The sequence below is a fragment of the Pleurodeles waltl genome, chromosome 1_1 (genome assembly GCF_031143425.1).
Source record: "Pleurodeles waltl isolate 20211129_DDA chromosome 1_1, aPleWal1.hap1.20221129, whole genome shotgun sequence".
Classification (NCBI taxonomy): domain Eukaryota; kingdom Metazoa; phylum Chordata; class Amphibia; order Caudata; family Salamandridae; genus Pleurodeles; species Pleurodeles waltl.
Window position 1 is genome coordinate 390,532,553 of NC_090436.1, and position 23,504 is coordinate 390,556,056.

General features: G+C 42.2%; 1 protein-coding gene across 3 annotated transcripts in view; it reads left to right on the plus strand.

The window, feature by feature from the left end:
- Positions 1-23,504, plus strand: part of AP3B1 (adaptor related protein complex 3 subunit beta 1) — a 1,440,584-nt gene that overhangs the window by 530,819 nt on the left and 886,261 nt on the right. For all 3 annotated transcript variants that reach the window (XM_069223388.1, XM_069223395.1, XM_069223382.1), the window contains exons 10-13: positions 2,039-2,093; positions 2,211-2,282; positions 7,420-7,482; positions 17,210-17,342. In XM_069223388.1, coding sequence (XP_069079489.1) covers positions 2,039-2,093; positions 2,211-2,282; positions 7,420-7,482; positions 17,210-17,342 — 323 coding nt within the window. The remainder of the gene's footprint in view (positions 1-2,038; positions 2,094-2,210; positions 2,283-7,419; positions 7,483-17,209; positions 17,343-23,504) is intronic.

A 23,504-nucleotide genomic window follows, 5' to 3' on the forward strand; every position in this document is an offset into this window, starting at 1 on the left:
TAAAGAGTAGGCACAGTTCAACTAATTGCTGTTGGTGCAGATGTTTTTACAAATGCTATCCCTTGAAACCAGGACTGACGTTTGCCCTAGGTACTTTGCTGCTTACATTCTGCCCAGACGTCCTGTGGTCTGTTAATGTTTTAAGTACTTAACTAACATCCATATAATTCTGGGTAAATCACTTTGTGTGCCTCAGATTGTCAATACGTGCAATGTATTTTAAATATCTCATTGTTTCATTTTTTTGTTTTTGTTGTAACCAAAAAAAACGTGCTTTGTAATACTGTCACATTAATATTTCCCCACCCCGTTATTTTCTGTTTTTCTAGTTCTGCCTTAACCGACATGTCATCCATAAAATACATTTGAACTTTTCACAATAGTAATGAATCTGAATGTTCATTTTTTATTTGGCCACGTGCATTCTCTCTCACTGTGCATCTGCATAGGTAGCTTAATGCGTTGGTATTTTGTCATCCGTACGTCGTTCTAACAAAAGGTATTTAACCACATCCAAGATGCAAGGGATTCAGTTTAAGTATGGCAAATCAAGAGACTCCATTACTGCCTGCAGAGTTCATTCTGTGTTAAATAATTGTTAAGTAGAATCTGAGAGCCAGTAAAAAGTGTTTTCCTTTGTCTATATTGCTGTATTGTAGTAATACACTTTAATTTGGCTTTGCACGATAGTAAGGAATGTGCGATTGTGTGTTTTATTAGTACAGTTGCTCTAAATTACGTGCTTTTGGGCCACGTTTATTATCACTCCCCTCCCTTAAAAATGTATATAGGAAGAAAATGCATTCCACTCCAAGAACAAGTCTCCAATCTACAGCATAGCAGAAACCAGTGAACATATTTATGCGTTCATATAATGTATTTAAATGCCTTATCTGCAATCCATGTGTAGTACTGGCTCGTTTGTGGCTCGAGAAGAAAGATTCTGGGGTAGCCTCATTTGCCTGGCAAAGGCATCAGTGGAGCACAGGCACTATGATGTGCGTTGCTAACATAAGTGGCGAGTTTTAGTTGGCTTGCACTTTTGAGCCAGAGACGTAACTCCGCTTTTAACTGTGTTTTTTCCCAGTGAATTTCTATTTTTTTTTTTAAGTAAATATTTTTTTAAACCTCCCACAATGCCCCGAACCTGACGAAAGCTGCAAACCCATCCCGCACATGGCCTTTACCCAGGCCCAGGGTCCAACTCGCAAGCAACCTGGCAAAAGCTGCCAAGCAGCTCTTGGGCTTTGGCCACCAGTCCGCCACAGGCTACCAACCCCTACTGCGTGTGACTTGTGATTGACAGGATTCCCAATTTTATGGATCACGATTTAAATGCCAGCTATTTAAAAAAGTGTTACACTTTTAAAATCAGCTTTTCTTAAAAGTTACTTAATGCATTTACATCAAAACAATGATAGTGTGCTTTCTGAATAAATTTAGACTTTCACATAAGGTTTGGTCTAAATCCATTCAGTGGTTTAGCTGTAGGCACTATCATCATTTCCTGTCGGAGCTAAATGCTAAAACACAACTTCTTTTTTAATTAAAGCCCCCTGATCCGTTGTTCCTGCTCCACATGTCCTCAACCCCTCCCCCACTCCTTCCACCCTCCATTTTACGTTTTTGTCATCAGCAAGTATTGTATTTGATTTGGGAGTTCAGACCTTAGCTGACTACACTAAGCTAAGCTTGATAATTATTCCTTTTTTTACCCTGGTTCGTCCATGGGGTCAAAAGTCAAAAAGTTAGAGGCAAATAAAAAGTGCCTTTTTAACAGAAAATATTTCTGAGCTATAACTACACAGTGGCAACTTTCAATGTGGAATGTCTTGTGTGAGTGCATGTATGTATACACACACAAACATTAGTTGTGTGTATGTGTATATATATATATATATATATATATATATATATATATAGATGCTAAATATTTCTTGGTTAGCTCCATATCATAGTATGCACTATATGTATTCACTAATTCTAGTATATGATAGAACAAATAGCTTATACATGTAATCATTTCTTTGTCCTATAGGGAAGTCCAGTATATCGTCCTGCAGAATATTGCAACCATGTCCATTCAAAAAAGGGTATGTCTTTCATTTATCAGAATCTAATATGAAATATTTTATGCTCTGAACATTCTTTATTTTCCATGATGTTACTTTGTATGTATTTATTTATTTCTGTTTGTTTGTTTGTTTTAGGGAATGTTTGAACCATTTTTAAAGAGTTTCTATGTTAGATCTACTGATCCAACCATGATTAAAACATTGAAGGTATGTAACTTTCAAAAATGTTTAATTTATTTTTAACTCTGTCGTCAACTCTGTCGTCATAAGTTAAGAACAGCCATCTAAAATATCAGTTACCCATCTTTAACCTCTACCACCTAATCCTTTCCCCCGAAATCCCTTTCTCCAAAACCTATACCCAGGTACTGCTCTGTGTTCCTTCCAGGTTCATCCGCTATTGTCATCTTCTTCCTTCCCACCTCCTGCCTCTCCAAGGATTCCTCAGTACTTTTAAACCCTTCGCTGCCAGGCCTTTTCCGCCTCCTGTGCCGAGCCTTTTTTTGGCTATTTGGCACAGTTCGCGCTTAGGCCCTCATAACTTTTTGTTCACATAAGCTACCCACGCCAAATGTGCGGCCTTGTTTTCCAACATCCTAGGGATTCTAGAGGTACCCAGACTTTGTGGGTTCCCCTGAAGGAGACCAAGAAATTAGCCAAAATACAGTGAACATTTTTTATTTTATTTTTTTAATGGGAAAAAAGGGCTGCAGAAGGCAGCTTGTGTTTTTTCCCTGAAAATGGCATCAACAAAGGGTTTTCGGTGGCAAGATCACCACCTTCCCAGCTTTCAAGAACAGGAAGACTTGAATTGGAAAACCCAATTTTTCAATAAAATTTTGACATTTTACTGGGACATACCCCATTTTTACTATTTTTTGTGCTTTCAGCCTCCTTCCAGTTAGGTACCACAATGGGTGCGAAACCAATGCTGGATCCCAGAAAGCTAAACATTTCTGAAAAGTAGACAGAATTCTGAATTCAACAAGGGTCATTTGTGTAGATCCTACAAGTGTTTTTTCTACAGAAAATAACAGCTGAAATAAAAAAAGATTGAAATTGAGGTGAAAACAACCAGCCATTTTTCTCCACTTTTTCCTGCGATGTCAGATTTTTGAAAGCAATATACCGTTACGTCAGCTGGACTCTTCTGGTTGCGGGGATATATAGGGCTTGTAGGTTCATCAAGAACTACAGATACCCAGAGCCAATAAATGAGCTGCACCTTGCAATGGGTTTTTATTCTATACCGGGTATACAGCAGTTCATTTGCTGAAATATAAAAAGTGAAAAATAGGTATCAAGAAAACCTTTGTATTTCCAAATTGACCACAAGATAAGGTGTTGAGAAGCAGTGGTTATTTGCACATCTCTGAATTCCGGGGTGCCCATACTAGCATGTGAATTACAGGGCATTTCTCAAATAGATGTCTTTTTACACACTGCCTTACATTTGGAAGGAAAAAATGTAGAGAAAGACAAGGGGCAATAATACTTGTTTTGCTATTCTGTGTTCCCCAAGTCTCCCGATAAAAAATGGTACCTCACTTGTGTGGGTAGGCCTAGCGCCCACAAAAGGAAATGGCTCAAAACACAACGTGGACACATCACATTTTTTCACAGAAAACAGAGGTGTTTTTTGCAAAGTGCCTACCTATAGATTTTGGCCTCTAGCTCAGCCGGCACCTGGGGAAACCTACTAAACCTTTGCATTGTTGAAAACTAGAGACCTAGGGGAATCCAAGATGGGGTGACTTGTGGGGCTCTGACCAGGTTCTGTTACCCAGAATCCTTTGCAAACCTCAAAATTTGGCTAATAAAACACTTTTTCCTCTCATTTCGGTGACAGAAAGTTCTGGAATCAGAGAGGAGCCACAAATTTCCTTCCACCCAACGTTCCCCCAAGTCTCCCGATACAAATGGTAACTCACTTGTGTGGGTAGGCCTAGCGCCCACTAAAGGAAATGGCTCAAAACACAACGTGGACACATCAAAATTATCAAATACAAAACTACCTGTTTTTGGCGGGGGCGTCTGCGTTTTTGGTCCTGGGCTCAGCAGCCTTCCAGGGAAACCTACCAAACCCAGACATTTCTGAAAACTAGACACCCGAGGGAGTCCAGTGAGGTGTGACTTGCGTGGATCCCCCAATGTTTTCTTACCCACAATCCTCAGCAAACCTCAAATTTAGCTAAAAATCACATTTTTCCCACATTTCTGTGTGGGATCACAGCACTAGGACACATTTCATACCACCCAATGTTCCCCTCAGTCTCCCGGTAAAAATGATACCTCATTTGTGTAGGTGGGCCAAGTGCTTGTGAAAGGGAAGAGCCAAAAACATGTCGATATTGAGGGGGAACAAACGGGGCTCAAAAGGGCAGTTTGCAAAAAAACATCTTTAGGCTGACAAGTGCATCAGAATTTTAATAGGTATAGATGAGACAATGCTGGGTGGTAGGAATTTTGTGGATTTCTGCAGATTCCGGAAGGTTCCATCACAAAAACGTGGGAAAAATGTGTGATTCCCAGCAAAGTAGGAGGTTTGCAGGGGATTGTGGGTAAAAAAAATGGTGCGGGGTGCATGTGAAACACACCAGTCTGGAATCACCCAGATGTTTAGTTCTCAGATGTGTCTAGGTCTTGTGGATTTTTCTACATGGCAGCGTCCCAAAGTCCATAAAGTGCAGCCCTCACCATTCCAAGTGGAACGATTTTGAGAGTAAGCCAAGTTCTCATGGCCCAAATGTAAAACTAAAACCCAAAATAATCAAATACCTTCTTGCTTGCTGTGAACTAAGATGTTTTAGAGTGCGGGGAAGAGCTGAAAGACTGTTACCCCCTTCAGTTGAGGTTGGGGCGTAACCAGGCCCATACTGGTTGGTAGCCACCACCCCAATATTTTTTGTTTTTTTAAAATTCCCTGGCATCTAGTAGACTTTCAGCCCCCCCGGTGTGGATCAGGGGTGATTGCCCCATCTGCCCACTAGTGGGCAAAACAACTTTGGCCCCATTTATTTGGGGTGGGGGTATGGCCATAGTTGTTTCTGCCCCCTTGGGGGCAGATTGACCTAAAATTGACCTAATATTGTCCGATCTGGTCTAAATACAATTTGCCCCCCCAGGGGAGCGACCCTTGCATAATGGGTCGCTCCCCATCTCTAAAAAAAAAAAAAAAAAAAAACCAAAAAAATTAGCCCTGGGGCAGATCGGCCTAATAACAATGCGCCGATCTGCCCCCAGGGGGTGCAGAAATGGCCTAAAATAAATTTGCCCCCCCAACCCCTTCTAACCCCCTCTGGGAGCGACACTTGCCTACGGGGTCGCTCCCCTTGCGTGATATTGGCGCATAAAAAGAAAATCCCGTGCCTAATTGTTTCTGCCCCCCTTTGGGGCAGATTGACCTATAATAGGCCGATCTGCCTCCAAAGGGGGGCATAAATGGTTTAAATAAAATTTACCCCCCCTCTCCCCCCTCGGGAGGGACCCTTGCCTACGGGGTCGCTCCCCTTGCGTGACATTGGCGCAAAAAAAAAAAGATCCCCGGTGCCTAGTGGTTTTCGGCCGATCTGCCCCCAAAGGCGGCAGAAATGGCCTAAATACATTTGGCCCCTCCAGGGGAGCGACCCTTGCCTAAGGGGTCGCTCCCCACCTCTAAAAAAAAATAAAAAAAATTACAAAAAATTATCCCTGGTGCCTAGAGGTTTCTGCCCCCCCCCCCCCCCCCCCCCTCTTCATGCATAAAGAATACAGGTGATTCTTTGAGGTTAGTTGATGGGATTGTATAGGAGGAACATTATAAGCTCATGGGCCTTGATGTAAATAGCTTATACACCTGTGTACCCCATGATTTGGGAATTAAGGCAAGCAGACATTTTTTGAGAGCTTGGTCACTGTCTTATTTGTCGCTACCTGAGCTGGTGAGGGGAGCAGGTCGTGAGTAGCATCTGTCAGTTTGACAAACACGTCGTCCTCTGGGTGCGCCATATAGATGACATCTTTTGCATTTGGAAAAGGAGTACGGAAGAAGCTGATGAGTTTGAGTGAGTTGTCATTGAAGATATTAACAATCTCAATTTTACTAGCTGTATATATCAGATTAGAATAGAATTATCGGACGTGCAACTGGAAGGTTTGAGAACAAATTGTAAAGCAGTCTCTTTCACAAACAAAATAGCTGGTAATAGCCTGCTACATGCCAGTAGCTGCCACCCTATTAATCTAGTAGGAAGCATCCCTTATGGGGAACTGCTGAGAGCGAAAAAGTGTAGCTCAAAGGTGGCTTTTCAGGAAGAGATGAGTAGAATGAGACAGAGATTTCTAGAAAGAGGATATTCTCCTAAAAGTATTGAAAAGGCATGTGAGAAGTTTGGAAAGGTGAAAAGAGAAGGCCATTAATCCCTAAAACAGGGATCAGTCAAGAATCTCAACTGATAAGATTCCCCTTCCATCTAGACCGGAGGGTGTGGGTGGGGGGCCCATGGGGGGAACACTTGCTCATATACCAAAACTGGAAGGCTTCATAATAATTGAGCTAAGAGGGCACCCCCAATCTACCCTATCTCTGCTATGCTGCGTACTATGCCAAGCTGAGATTTTTACCCTCCATACAAGTACACAGTGCAGAGTTTCTGTATATGGCCAGTGTTTCTCTGTGGGAAAACCTGAAATACATATAGGACCCTAGGTAGAACCTGCATTTTGTAGGCCGCTTAGTTTTCTGGGGCCACCCATTCAACAGATCTTTTGTGCGACTCCCACCTGCCAAAGCCACCTTATGGGCCACCGTGGCCGCTTTCTGGCAGCTTGGGCCTGTAACAATGCAGTGCCTGTCACCAATGTCTGGTGAGTACGTGGGAGCCAGGTGGGAGCTGCTTGTTGCTGCATGATACGCGTCAGTTGATGGTATTAATTTCATATACAAAACCGAATTTGGCTTACACTTGAAAAAAATAACATACTTTTTTGGTGAAAATGTTGAAAACACATTGACCTATTTTGTATGTAGAGAAATGTTGGTAGTTAACTGATTATCTGAAGCACAATACAGTGCTCTTTCTTTATCTCACCAACAATTTTTCTACATGAACAGTCAACCTTTGAAGCAGATTGTCAGATGTTATTGTTTTTTGGGTTTGATTAATCAGGACGGTAGAAATGTTATTTATTAAGAGAATAAAAATCATTTTTTGAAGTTCATAGTGTAAATTACATATGGCAAAGGTCTCTAAATGTATCGAACAGTACCATTAATTGTCAAGTTACTTCAGTGAGTTAGTACGTTAACGGTCTGTTAACATGTTTTGTTTCTACGTGCTGAAAATGTCTCTTCTATTTCATATAGCTGGAAATCCTAACTAATTTAGCAAATGACACCAACATATCTACAGTTCTCCGTGAGTTCCAGGTATGTCATTGCGTCTTTTATTTATATTATCAACCTTAAATTCGAAATTGATTATGGGGTAAAGTATAGAGTAGCACGCAATCAGGATATTATAGGTCACAGACATATCTGGTAACATAAACCATCAAATGCTCCCTATTTGGACTACACATTTCTGATGTGATTTTAACTGTACCTTTTCTCTTTTTTCTCCCTTAGTGTAAGTGCTAGAAATCATGGGTGTGCTAATTTAATGTAGGGGAAGGAAAAGAGGGAATGTTTTAGTAAATGTCCATGTGAGGAGGGCATGGATGAATTCTGAATGCTGCTTGTTTGCTGTCATCATTGTAGTAAAGTTCAAGGTTGATTCTGGTACATCATGGCATTGAATTCCTTTTGCGACCAGTTTTCACAGAAAGCCTTAGAGGAATCTGTGAGAGTACATGATTTGGTGACGGAAGGAGTTTTGTCTTTGGAGCAACCTTATCTTTCTGTCTTGTTTATAAATATTTTTGCTGACATATACAGAAAGATGGCAACAGGGACAATCCTGAAGTGCTTGAATCGGTAAAGATTAAGGATACTTGTCTAAATGGTCTCAATAAAAATGGTCCTGGTAAACACGTGCGCTAAAATAACATGAAGTATGCTAGGTACTGTACATCCTCTTTACATTTCAGTGGAATAGCCAATGTGCATAAATAACCATGCTGCAGGGAAAAATACATAGGAGGTTTTAGTAATACTTGGCATACCTAACTGAGTGAGGGTGTGACATAGATCAGCAAAAAGGTTCTCTTGTACATAGGGAATAAAGCGGTCTTAATGCAAAACCTTTAATTATCAATATTACTCTTTAGTTTCTGAAATTTGAGTTTTATTAGTCACTAAGATATTCCAGTTTGAATTTTTCTACATTGCCTGCTCATTGCAACCTTTCTTTGATATGAAGCAAAGTAGTTTTGTAAAGATGGACCTTGGCATAAGACTTTTTCATGAGTGCCAAACGTTCGAGGTTGCATCCTAAATTATCTGATTTAGATGGTGGGACATTTGCTCTTTCTAGCTATGTAGACAGGTAATTAAGTGAGAGTGAACCACTGAGCAAAAATAGTTTGTGATGAATGCATTCTTTCAAGATTCAGTGTCTGTTAGGTGTGGATGTATTGGACATCTTTAGAAGATGACATTTTAAACCCTGACATCTTTTACACGTTTTTACTGCAGATTAAAAATCATGAGTGATCAGCTCTGTGGCCTACTGCATGACTCTGAGAAGAGGGTGGGGGCGAAGAGGAACCAGACTGTCCTTTAGATTTTAGTCGAGCACAAAAAAGGACTCATTATATTCAGCATCTCCTGTATTCATTTAGTCATAAAGCATAGAGAACTTTAACTCGACCTTTACAAATGATGCTGAGCATTCTAGCAGCACCAGCAAGCCGGTATCTGCATCTCCCAAACCCCAAAGAACAGGATACATCCCTACAGATTGGTCTTATATTCATAATGGCACTAAAGTTTAAACGTGCCAGCATAAGAAGAACAAATTGATAGTGAATTTACAGTTGATGTTTGATTAGCAGTGGGGCTATAGTTGCCAGTTGAAACCTGTCCTAATGGTGTTTTTAATAGTACAGCTATTTATACTGCATTACAACTGGAATAAAATAAACATTTAGCAAAGAAATAGAAGTCTGTTTGGAACTGGTGACAGAATTATATTGTATGGTAACGAGATTAGTTTTGTCCAAGTGATAACAATTGCTGAAATTGCAATCACCTAGGAATTGTGAGGAACATTATTGCATCCATTATATGAAACCACTGTTGAGACAAATCTTGCCTCCACACTTAATTATCTCACTAATATTGAGTTAAAGCAGTGTGCATTTCTGAGTAGTGAGAAACAGAAATATTGGCCTAAACAAAACAAACCTCTACCCTCAAGTCTCTAATAATTACAGACGTGTTGCAGATGGGAGCGTACCTGGGCAAACTTATAGAAAGAGCAACCTTTGTCCAGTTGTTACAATTAATTGAAGAAAATTCCCTAATTTTTACTTCCAAAAAGGGTTCTATCCAGGTAGTGGCACTGAATCAGCCCATGTGAGACAACTTTAAAAACACATTAGACCAGAATGGGTTGCTGTCTCACGTCTCCTGGAGATTTCAGCTGTCTTTGGCACAGTCCTTATGACATTTTAATCCTAAAACACAAGCAACCCTGTCACTTGGATCTTATCCTGCCTGCATAATAGAAAAAATGTAATCTGTGTGCCTCCTCACTCATCTGCACCTCACAGCATTAAAGCAAGAGACTCAAGTTTTTATCTCCTCATCCCTTCTTTTCAACATCTAGATGAAATAATTACCGAATCTGATCAATGTTTTTCAGTTCCTCAACTATACCTAGGCAGACAACACGCAAATACTTCATAAATTGGAACATCTGAGGACAATGGAAACTCCAAAACCTGTAGCTGCCTCTGGGCTGTTGACTAATGCAGGACATGAAGCCATCCCAAATTGATCACCTCCAAATCTGAAATACTCACCTGTGGCAACCAGAAAACTTATGACCCTCTCTGCACCTAGGCTGATAATCTAGGACCACCCCTGAAAATATCCAATGAGGTAAGAAACCTTAGAATTACAATGGGTTCCAAGCTATCCTTGAATGCCCAAGTAGATAAGCTACCCAGAACAAGCTCTGTTACTATGAAAACATTGTGACACGTCATCCCGCTATTAGAATTCCCCACAAGGTCCAAGCTGCAATCTTTCTTCATCTATCAAAACTAAATTTCCGATGGATATTTCTGCCTGAAGATTACTCACCTGTAGAAAAACTCTAGACATCACACAGGCTCGGGAAGTTTCCGAAATCTCACAACGCTGGTAGGGGTCGCTGACTTCAGGTGATGCCGGAAGTGATGTGAAGTGATGCCCCAGAAGCCATATAGTGCTGACCTTGGCGCAGTGATGTCAGTTCCCTTTTTTCTATGCTTTTGACACTAATCCGGACTACATTCTCTCTGAGATGTTTCCTCACATAAAACAAATGTGTAGTACCATGTCTTTCCTTTAGAAATCAGAGTTTAGACGCTGTTGGGAATGTGAGGAACAGATGTGCATCACAGACCCTCACTCTGCCTTCCTCTGGTGACTCGTTTTAGACCATGACTCTCATACATGCAAATTCTGTAGCAATAATCATCTGAAGCCCATAAAAGAGTGGGAAACAAAGCTCATTATGTCCGGAGGCGAATGCCTGAGCCGTCAACGTTTAAGACCTTGTTCAACGTCACCTTCAGGAAGCACAAAAAACAAAGGTAAGTCACCTCATTACCCTTTCACTCCCACAGGACCTTTGTGCTCAGAGCTGTTTGACATAGAGCTAGTTGTTCCTTTTCTGGGTGGGCCTGCTCAGATGACTCCACTGAACTCAGCGAAGCAACCCTTTGATCCAGACTCCTTGGTGCCGAGATCCTCGCACCCCGAACTCCCAATGCAGGCTCCATTCTTCCCCGAGTTTCCGACTCCAGGCTCAGATCGAGCAGCTTTTTTAAACACTATGTATTACATTATGCCAAAGCATCAGTGCAATCCGATGTCCCTTTGGGCCTCTCTGCTTCCATATGTTCATGTTTATGGCCCTGACGCCATTCGGCACTGACCCATCTGAACCTATGTTGCCTCCACGCTGTTTTGCCCCAGCACTCTGTTACATAATGCCTCATGCTTCACTGCCTTGGATGGCTCCTCTCCGCTTCGTGATATTTTTTCACCAACTCGGTTCACCTGATGTTTGACCCTGAGAATACTGGTGGTGATGGAGCTCAAGGGCAGGACTTCAAGGCCTGTGTTTTGCAAGTGTCTTATACGCTCCCTGGAGTTGGCTGTGGTTTTGCCCACTGGTCCATCAAAGCTTAAAGTGATATCTTTCCATAAGGTACCTTTAGTCCATTAATGCCAGCTGCCTCCTCTCACGGTACACCCATGCTTTGGGGGATATGACACAAATGGTGGTGCCTATTCTATCTCAGGACATGAGGGGTCTTTCTCAAGAGGTAATCCCAGACGGCCAGAACTCCTCCTATCACATTATCAAATCTGATCTGGACATCTGGAGGCATGCTTGGTTCAGAATTTCTACTTTTTCTCCTGACTTCCAATCCAGTTGGATGGATTTTCCTCCCCTATATCCACGATTGGTCCGTCCAGATGTCAACAAACAAGGGGACCACCATGGTCTTGAAGGGATAGTGCTCCACAGGTAGAGCCCATTCCGCCCCTTGCCATCTGATGTGGTCGGAAAAGTCAAACCATTTGGTTTGAGGTAGGAAGACCTTCCAGTTTCCCACTCCCCATCTCTGATTTGAACATTCAACCTGAAACCAGGAGAAAATTACGAAAGGGGTGCACCCATGTCCACGGCTCTGTTCTTCATGAAGTTATAGCAGTATTGGGGGACAAGTGTTGTTGCTACTGATACAGTTATCCATTTGTGGCATCCTAGACATTTGACAGATCAACAGAAGAATTTCATGCTGAATGCAAGAGATTCTGCAAAGAAGGAAGCACTCAATTGACTCCATCTACTATCACATTGCCCATTCCCCAGATATAATTTACCTTGCATGTCAACAAATAAAACTCAACCCAAGACCCCACCCAAAAAAGCCACAGTTACAGGAAGTGATATGGATCTTATCTCCCACTCCCTGTTTGTATTGACCCTGAAAACTAGCCATGTGCCATCTTTTCAGCAGATCACATGCAAAATCAATACTGCTACCACACGTGGTTTGTCCAGAATGCAGCCAGTCAAAAAGAACTTGGGTCAGTAAGTAAATATCACAGGGGCCTGTGTTGAGGAAGAAGACAATCAGCCTTTGCAGGTAACATCCACCCCACCTTGGTTTTTCAGGGCCAAGCTCTTCTAGATATCCTGAAAGCACAAGCAGCCCTAAAATTTTGTCCTTGTCAGAATTCTTGAGGCCTATGCATGCTCCTAGTGTACCGACCATCTCTTAACAAGATGAGCCAAAGAACACCTCTTGGAGACGTTGTCGTGGTCGTATCTCTATGTAATGGGTATTGCAAGTGCACCAAATGCACGGGGGGATTTTCTTGAATTTAAATCTGTGGATTGTTTTTGGAGAGATAAGACCATCTCCTATCAAAAAGGAAGGAACATGGTGATTGTTAGAGTTGAGGCAATAAAGTCTGCTTTGCATTTATTTGTACTTGGGAGAATTGACATCCTCTCTTACAAAACAGTTGCTTTCTAGAAGTGCTGCCTGGGATTTTGAATGCTAGCAACCCAAAATAGGAGAAATCCTAACAAGGGGATTTTCTCTTGATAAATTGTTGAGAGATATAGGCAGTCGTGCATGGCGGAAGACATTTGAATGTCATATACTAAGTGAGATGACAGACTGACTGAGGACCTGGAAATGTGGAGTGTCCTGGTCTGGAGGCTACAAACTCCCTGTGACTATTGGGCACCCTGAGCTGGCAGGCAAACACTTGGGTATTGGGACCCGTCAAATCAGGGGCAGAAAACAGAATCGAGCATTAGGCGACCTATTGCTGTAACTGGCCTATGATTGAACTTGCTGTAATGTTACAAAAATGTATTCAATGTAAAGTGCTGAGTCGACAAATACTGTGTACACCGCTTAAATACGTCCTATGATGTCTGCCTGCCACAGATTGTTGATTGTTCTTGCAAAATCTGCAATAAAAAGATACTACAACAAGGGCATCTTCTCTACAGCTCTCCTGTTATTTTTGTGTTTAAAAAAGCACAAGACTATATTTGAAACCACATTTCTTCCTTAATCTTCAATTTTCACAGAGGGTTTGAGTTTTTTAAATCTAGTCTTAGTTCCTGTGCCGTAAGTGCATGGGTAAAACCAGCCTTTCTGTAAAACATCATTATACAACAGGAGTTGGTTCTGAACTAGTCATCATTTGTTGTTTTTCTTTAACTCCCATTTTTTGTCTAGGTGTTGTCAATGAAAACTAGTGGGCCCATTCATTCAACCCTTTCTGCTTGAATGAACGAACAACACTAATGAAAAACTAAGATGTCAGAACACAAACAGACAAACTGCGTACCCTTTGCAAGAAAGCTGAACTTGTAAAATAATGCCGCCTCCAACATTTCTTTGGGTTTGGAGTTCGTACAGGAATATTCATTGAAGATTTGGATGGAAAAAGACGATTTAACATTAGTTGTTTCATTCAGAGTAAACAATGGATTATGTTACAAAAGGAAAGGGAAGTCTAAGGCACAATGGGACTTGTTATCAGTGGCATACAATCTCCTCTGGGGATTTTCTCATATCACATCAATATTAAGATTGGTCCATATGTTTCAGTTGATAAAGACCTGCATAATCCTAATACACCTCCTCTTTGCCTGCCCTTTTGTACCACCGTTTAGGATGCACTGTTTTAGAAGTTGTTCGTACAAGAGTGCATGTTCATGCAATTTGAACTAGTACTGTAGACATTCTCAATTTTATGTTTTAAGTAAAACTTCAACTACTATACCGTTCTTGTTTGGACAGTTGTATCAGTAGTTTAATAAGGAAACGGTAAATCTCTTTTTCCCAAAGAATTTGACCATGTAGCCGTACCTACAAGGTTAGTCTTGCCTTTTTGTTTTCTGACGTTATCTGGAGGTTTCAAAATACATTTTAAGAAGTTACTTTATTTCTATCTGGTAGGAGTGATATTAAAGATTAATAACATCTAGTTTTTCCTTATGCAGTTTACATATGTCTGTGCATTAATCCTTCTTTGTTCCCTTCAATATTACCACCAATTTACTGTCATTACACCACCTTCTATCATTATAAGGTTGTGTTGTTTACCAATCCACATTGTGTGTATGGCCTTTTACTGTTCAAGGTACTGCATCTTCATTAGTTAATTATTGTATAGCATTGCAGTTTGCTAATATTTAGTTTAAGAATGTGTTCTCTGTGAGTCAAGGGCTTATTCCACAACATCTATCATTGGAGGTGTTTGATACATGATATCAATCATCTAGAGGATAGAAAACTTTCCCCAGGACATATTGTATGTACCCCCAGACCAAGCGTGATGCCATGATTGTGTCACAATGCAATACAAAGACCAGAAGTAGATTTGTAGGTGTTTACTCTTTTCTCTAATCCTGCAACTTGTGGAATACAATTAAGGGTTCATTTAGAGTGTGGTGGGACAGGAACATCACCATTAATTCTGGTGCAACTCCACCAAATCAGTGTTTCCCAGCCCCATGAAGCTGTAAGCACGGCTTTCACCAGCAAACAAGGTGATGGGTGAAAATCTTCAATGAATGTCAGCCACTGGCAAGGGCTCAGTTCTACTTTCCAGTGTATCATTTTATGCCCACGATACCAGTCTAGCCAGAGCTTGCCTTGGGTAGATCAGAAGAGACCCTGCTCCTAATGGGACCAGTCCATCCTGAACTGGTAGGTGAGGCACTCTTGAGAAAGAAACATGTGCAGCCCCAGACCAGTTTCATCCTTTTTGGGTCTCATGAGTAGGGTGCAGCTTGAGTCTTATGGCACAGTGAGTACTGGACCCACCGCTTGGCATACCCATCACATTTAGGATGTGAATTAAAACCAACAACAAGATCTCTGCCTGAAGATCCTCAGCTGGTGCCAGAAATTCTTAACCTGGCATGTCAGCATCAACCTCTTCAAGAGGGTGTTTTCAGACGAAACCTTCAAAAGGAGAGTCAAGAAAAGTGCACCTCATTTCCCAGCATCCACCTACACAGAAAGTGACATCACTGAACGTCCTAGCATCTGCCCCTTCAAAACTTGACATCAATGGTTTCTTGCCAAGCCATTGTTAAACTCTCCCACCCCCAAAAAAAGGCAAGCAGATCTTGTTGCTCCATGTTTTCTTCCTCAGGACATGACATATTTACATTTTTCAGCCTCCATCTCAACAGGGAGTATTAGAAGACAAGGACACTGCCTGTTTGAGCTTGTTAGGGCCAGGAACAGCCTTGCCCCCCTCATCTGTGCTTCACTGCAACCTACGAAGTAAGATATAATCCTCTGCCTCATCCAGCACCCCACACTGCGTATGGCCACAATCACACCCAGAAATAGACCACACAGATAGTCACATTGGCCCAACTTCTAACCACCATACACCATCAGACTTTTAAATTCCAGCGCATGCTCCTTAACCCAAGCTTTGCAGTATTCCACGCTCCAGACACTGACAACTTCATCACTTATCACACACTAGATGCTTTAATTATTATATAAACCTGGCTAGCCCCCTCCATCCTTGCACATCTTGGCAATTCTTGTCCCCACAAGCTACAACATCCATCGTACAACCTGCACACATAAGAAGGAAAGAGGTCCTACTGTCATCAATATATCTTCTTGTCCAGCACCCTAGGCAAGTGACAGTTAACAACAGAGCTTCTTACGTGCCACTTCCCACTCTCTGCAACTCCATCTGCCACTTTTCCATCTCATCTACATGTGTCCCGGGCAGAACAAGGACTTTATTGACAAATCATTGAATCTCTTAACCCCCTAATCATTGTTTTTAATATCTAAAGAAAAATATTTGTCCTGCTAGTTAAATCTCTGAATAACATATTTTTGTCTCAGAATGAGATGTGTATTTTAAGGATTAGTAGCATTGAAATGCATTAGATATCCTCCAGTGTTCAGTCTACCCAATGGGATCATTAAAGTGCTCATGAGGGAAAGTTGTTTTTTCATTTGTTCATCCAGAGGAACCAGTTGTAGTTTTTGATTTTATATAAATGGTGTTAATAGGCAGTAGTGCACCTCAATCCCTGCACCTTGCCACAATCTTTAGTACTGTGGCACCTTGATGTTAACACTTCGTTTTGATTCCCTGGTAGTTGCATATCATGAGATCTTCATAAATTTTGATGAAAACTGAATTAAATAGCATGTTAATCCCAAAAGCGACGCAAGGGCAACATCCCAATATGACAAGAAAACCTTAGCAACATGTACACTCAAATGGCTGAATCTCTTTGGAGCCACCCTTGTAGCCAAGAATTAGACAATGTGTGACTGTTTCCCAGACTAATGTTCCATTCTGCCTTTTTAAGTGCAATAATGGAAAAACCTTTTAAGTCAATCCAGTGAACTCATTACAGTAAAGTGTTATGTCATTCCTTAATTGATGAATTTAAACTCCTGTAATTGGTAAACCTAAGCGTAGTTTGTCCAGGTGTCAACCTTTGTAAAATGCTTCCTTTCTCATTAGAAATTCTTTGGAAGCATTAGCACTTTATGTACCTAAACAATAAGCTATATTCCTTCTGCGATTTTTGGAAAGGGTGATCACTTTAGAATGCAGACTAAAATAATAAAAAGTAGCGCTATCAAAGAGCAAGCTAATAGTTTGTGAGTTTTCTGGCTACGTATAATCAGGAAATGCTAATTTCTGCTTTTGGTGTGTGTTTAACTTTTGGTCTTTGTTCCAGTTCTGCAAATTTAAGATCTCATATGCTTCCTTCACTTTTCATTTGTTCCATAGTTCACCTCTAATTGTTGAAAACTGACAAATTAATCAATAATCAGACTTTGAGGCTGCATACAGCCACATATACACATTTAAATTAATTTTGTTGATGAAGTTGTCAAAGAACAGATTTATTTATTATGGTTGGGTACACAGTAGAATTAAATTCTGCATATGTTTCCTTCAGACGTATGTCAAAAGTCAAGATAAGCTGTTTGCTGCGGCTGCGATACAAGCTATTGGCAGATGTGCAACAAACATTTCCGAAGTTACAGACACATGTCTCAATGGTCTTGTTTATTTGCTGTCTAGTCGAGATGGTGAGTTATTTGCTGTGTTTTGCTTTATTCAGGTAAGCAGGTTAATTAAAAATGTGTGTCATTCTTTGGGGATTTTAAAACACAGTGGGGGGTTCTTTGAGACTATATGTTGTAGAGATTCGATGTGGCAGCATAATCTAAGTTCTGTGCTAATAAAGCTTGTTCAAACTGTGGCAGCACTCGAGTTAGTTGATGCTGACAAACATGTTTTAGAAGACTAATAAAGGTGTGATGTCTTTCCTTTCCATAGAAGTATAAACAGTGTGCAAGGAGTGCCTTGTCTGTCTCTTCTCCTTGATAGAGCAGGTGCTTGAGTCAACACAGAGTGAAATTTCTTTTCAAATTCATGTTATTTTGAACACCATATTCTTAACTTGTCAGATTTTGAGGCAAAGGAGAGGGCAGTATATTTGTGAGTATAGGCCTCATTCAGTGACTGACTAGAGTCCTTATGAAGTGATCCACGCTATGTCCTAGTCAGAACCAGGATATTAGGAGCTTTGTGCATTATCACCTTTTATTAAGCCACAGCCTTTGTAATGCCTGAGATTTAATGGGGTGCAGTGATCCTAAAGCCAGCTACGTTCATAGGTAGGGGCCCTTGTACTGTCATTAATTGTTTTTCTTACGAAGGATCTACCCAACTTGATTATTGATGGGGCTGTCCAAACTAGCTTCTTTAGTGACCATAATCCCCTTATGGACTCAGGGAATTCTGAAGAGAAGAGAATGGGAGGTTAAGGGGGGGGGGTTATTCTTCCTTGTCCACCAAAGATAATATGCGAAGGTTGGTTTGGAAGAATGTCAACATATCTTTAGTTTTATGTAAACTTGTATGTAGTAACCTGAACATAAGTTTTAGCTTCTAGGGAGAGTGGATGTGGGCAAGTAGTTTACTCTTTCAAATCATTGGGAGTGTCTACAGAGTTGTTACTTTTTCAACCTCTGAGGGCACTAGAGTCTAGGATTGCCACCTTGTTCAATAAAGCTTGCAGGTTGATGAATAGAAAGCTTCACCATGCCTCGAGGAAATCCCTGAGGAATAGGGATGAACTAGCAATCTGCCTTAAGGAATGTAAGCTGACCTTGGTAACAAGGAAAGAAGAGGTGAAGTATGAAGTGTGAAAAACTAGTTCAAGTCTCTCTGTTGAAAGATCCTCAGGCTTTATCCAAATCCTCCAAGCTCCCACTGAGTTGTAACATTGCTCCAGTGGCATGGGTGTTGCATTTTAGCAAGATATATAGCTCTGTAACTAGTATGACTGACTGGGTAGCCTTCGAACCCCCTCATTTCCTGATTAACATCTAATTTTCCTTGCAAGAGGTAACTGTAGTGATTAATAGGAGTCCATCTGATAAATCACCTGCTCCCAATGATGTTCCTATAGATCTCTATAAGGGAAACGTTGAACTCTAGGCATCTCTTTTAACTAATTAATTTAATTATGACTGCAAAGTTTCATTCCCTAAGCCCTGGAAGATAGCGATACTAATCCTGATCTTTAAAAATGGGCACACGCAGGACTCATCATTTATCGCCAGCTTTCCCTGTTGGATTCCTATGTTAAAACCATGGGTTGAGTCACCCTCAAAAGACTGCTAGTCTGAACCACGGATTGTAAAATCTTGTCCGAGATACAGTGAGGTTTAATTACAGGGCTGAGGATATTAGAGCCATGTCTCAACTTTAATCTTTCAATTGATAAATATAATGTGGCCAAGTGTAATTCACTTCACCTTGTCTTTATGGATCTCTGGAACGTCTTTGATAGTGAGAATAGATCGAAGCGCCGGACCCTTTTGACATCTATGGGGGTCGAGGAAGGATTAGTACATTTTTTACGGGTGCTTCATTTAGGGCCTCATTACGAGTTTAGCGGTCCTAACACCGCCAAATTCGTGGAGGTCAGACCTCCACAGTCTTGGGGGTCCGACTGCCAGATTATGATCCTGGCAGTCAGACCACCACCACCTCTGCCAGAATCAGGGATCCTGATGGGTTGGCGACAGTGAAAGTCTTGGTCAGCCACAATGGTGCCGAGTTTGGCACCGCCATGCTGATCACGACTTTCCTATCTGTCAGCCTTTCACTGCAGAGCCCACGATCATGTAGTGGGCAGTGCTGGGGCCAGTGGAGTGACAAAGGCCACCTGCGGTGCGAGAGGGCCTGCGAGCTCAAGGGGCCCCCTCAGCAGAATACACTCCGCACGGGTGGCAGGTCTGTGACTGAGTCCAGGTGAGAGGGGTCCACTCCAGGTACTTTTCAGGGGGGGCCCTGCAAGTTTTGTTACGCCACTGAAAGCACCTTAATCTTTGTGCCTCTCTATGATTTGGGGACTGGAGGAATGCACTGATTCTTTTGAACTAAATTGAGGAGTTTGGCATAGTTGTGTTGTGGCCCCTATATCATTTTTATTATATATTAACAGTCTAGAGACCATCCTTTCACATGTAGGGAAGGGCTTGCCTGTTGTCAAGAGCAGGCCAATGCCTCCTCTTCTGTATGCTGATTATACTGTCCTACTAGCTGGATGTCCAAATGGGCTTAAGATTTTATTAAATGCATCCATGGGTTTTATGGAGAACTTGAACTTAGAGACCAACAGGTCTAAAACATATATTATGGTATGCAGATCAAAGAATATGAAAACTTGTTGTCTCTTAATCAAGGGAAAGCGGTTAGAGAGGGTAAACAACTTTCCGTATTTGGGTGTAACATTTGATCACAATAATACTTGGATCTCTTGATTGTAAAGGAGGAAAGCATGCTTATTATGCGTGGTCAGCTCCACCTTTAGTTTCTCCTCATATATTGGGAAAAAAGTCTATTCACCCTCGTTTGGAGATCTATAAAAAAGGACGTGTTTTCGGTATTGACATATGGTATGGGTGTTTGGGGCTATTGTCTCACTACGAACCTCCAAATTGAGGAAGGTAAAAATCTCAGAATCATTCTGGGCATCCCTGCAAGCAGCCCTCACTTTTTTGACCCATGCAGAACTTGGCTAGAACCAGTCCAAAGCGGTTCACCTATTGGCCCTGAAACCTTGGTGCCTCAAATGGCTGCCTCAAATATTCCTTGCTTGGGGCCCTCTGTTGATAGTTGCTGGACTAATCCAGGGCTGCCGACCCTTCTGGGCACCTGCAGTGATGCTATCTTCACCCACCATTCCTGTAAATGTGTGTATTATTTGACCTTATTACCTAAGGCTCTATCTTCTGCTCATTCTTGTCTCAGCCTTCTGCAGACACACACCGCCTTTTGAACCAGTCCGCAGTTTGATGACCTCAGATTTGATGAGTAGATAAAACATTCTTCTTGCTTTGTTATATTGAAATCTAGATTCTATTTTTGTCCTCATGCCTATCCTTGTACCTTACTCTTGCCAACTTACTGGCTTTATTAGTTGGATTTCTAAAGATAGAGAGAGAAGATGCAAGCCAACATCAATTGTCCTTGGATCAGAGACACCCTCTCTAGGCACCTTATTCCATGAAAGTGAAACTGGGGCAATAACCTGAAGAAGGCACACATGTATGATGGAGACAGCACCTGCTTTAAATGAGAGGAAACCTCAAAAACATTGACAGTACATTTGACACACTTAAATGAGCCTAGATCACCTCCAAGAGACACAATAGAAGGCAAATATTTGAGTGCTCACAGAGAAGCATTGAATCTTTAACTTTAAAGATGCTTGTAACCCCCATGGCGAAAAATTGCTCTGCTTGGAAAAAGTGTTGATTGCCCTCAAAACCTACATTAATTATCCATAGGCACACTGTCTGTGCCTTAGGATCACTGGTATAGCTGAATCCACTGACATACCTTTGGTGTTTGGGTAGATTTACTATTGTAACTCCAGTCCAAAAAAAGATCTAGGACAATGTGCACATTGAAGGGGTCATACTTACTAACCTGATTTGTGAACAGTTCAAAGTTTGAGGGGCTCATATGTTCGATGGCATGTGTAGCTGCAGATACACATGCTGTGCACATCCCGCCATCTGGTGTTGGGCTCGGAGTGTTACAAGTTGTTTTTCTTCGAAGAAGTCTTTTTTCGAGTCAGGAGACCGAGGAACTCCTCCCATTTCGACTCCATTGCGCATGGGCGTCGACTCCATCTTAGATTGTTTTTTTTCCGCCATCGGGTTCGGACGTGTTCCTTTTCGCTCCGTGTTTCGGGTCGGAAAGGTAGTTAGAATCTCTGAAAAATCGTCGGTATTGTTTGCGTTCGGTATCGGGTTAATTACAACAGATCGACACCGAATTAAGAAGAGCTCCGGTGGCCCTTCGGGGTTTTTTTTCCATCCCCGTCGGGGACTGGTCGGCCCGGCCACGTGTCTCTTCAAGGCTGATGGAACGGACCCCATTCCGCTTCTGTCCAAAATGCCATAACAAGTATCCATATACAGATCAACATCTGGTCTGTAACTTGTGTTTGTCACCAGAACACAAGGAGGATACTTGTGAGGCCTGTCGAGCGTTTCGGTCCAGGAAGACACTCAGGGACCGAAGAGCAAGAAGACTGCAAATGGCGTCGGCGCCGACAGGACAAGAGCGTTTCGAGGAGGAGGAAGAAACATTCTCCACCCAGGAGTCGGACTCTGAGGAGATCGATCCCGAGGAAACGCCTAAAACCGTGAGTAAGACGTCGAAACCAAGAACTCACGAGAAAAGCGCTAAAGCCCAGGGGACGCCACCGCCAACAGGCCATGGCTTAACCCGAAAAGTAGGTGACCGTTCATCGGCACCGAAAAAGGGCGAGCTGGTGTCGAAGTCATCCGACTCCGGTCGAGATACCGGCACACAGCAATCTCGGGCCCGAGATAGTGGCTCAGAGAAGATTCGGCACCGAGACAGCGGCACCGAAACGGGTCGGCACCGAGAGAGCACGACGCCGAAAGTAAAAAAGGTTTCGTTGGAGCCGAAAAAAGCAGCCGAAAAGGTTTCGGTACCGAAATATCCGACCTCGGAACCGAAAACAAGTTCCTACACTGAGGAACAAGGACTGTCCACACAAATGAAGACACATAGATTTGGACAGGAATTACAGGCAATAGAGCCAGATCACACACAAAGACGGCTCTTTATTCAAAAAGATACAGGGAAGATCAGCACTCTTCCTCCAGTCAAAATGAAACGCAAGCTTGCCTTCCAAGACAAGGACAAACAGCCACACGCAAAGGTGGCTAAACAAGTAACACCGCCACCATCCCCACATCACTCTCCGCAACCATCACCGGTAGCCATTCCACCAATGATGCAATCCCCAACTCATACAGGAATGAGTCAAGATGACCCTGACGCATGGGACCTTTATGACGCACCAGTGACAGATAATAGTCCAGAATGCTATCCAGCTAAACCATCGCCACCAGAGGATAGTACAGGCTACGCACAGGTGGTGTCAAGAGCAGCGGCATTTCATAATGTCAGCCTTCATTCAGAGCCCATTGAAGACGACTTTCTTTTTAATACACTGTCGTCCACACACAGCCAATATCAGAGTCTTCCTATGCTACCCGGAATGCTAAAACACTCCAAACAAGTGTCTGAGGAGCCTGTTAAAGGGAGAGCCATTACTCCAAGAGTAGATAAAAAATATAAACCGCCACCAACAGACCCAGTGTACATTACACAACAGCTAACACCAGACTCTGTTGTAGTGGGAGCAGCGCGCAAAAGAGCCAACTCTCATACTTCAGGAGATGCACCATCTCCAGATAAAGAAAGTCGAAAATTCGATGCTGCAGGCAAAAGGGTGGCGGCACAGGCAGCAAACCAGTGGCGTATTGCAAATTCGCAAGCTTTGCTAGCCAGATAGGATAGGGCCCATTGGGATGAGATGCAACACCTTCTTGAACATTTACCCAAGGAGTTCCAAAAAAGAGCGCAGCAAGTAGTAGAAGAAGGACAGGGTATCTCCAATAATCAGATACGGTCAGCAATGGATGCTGCAGACACAGCTGCTAGAACTGTCAACACAGCAGTAACAATAAGGAGACATGCATGGCTGCGTACATCAGGATTTAAACCAGAGATACAGCAAGCTGTGCTGAATATGCCATTCAACGGACAGCAGTTGTTTGGGCCGGAGGTGGACACTGCAATCGAAAAACTTAAGAAAGACACTGACACGGCCAAAGCCATGGGCGCAC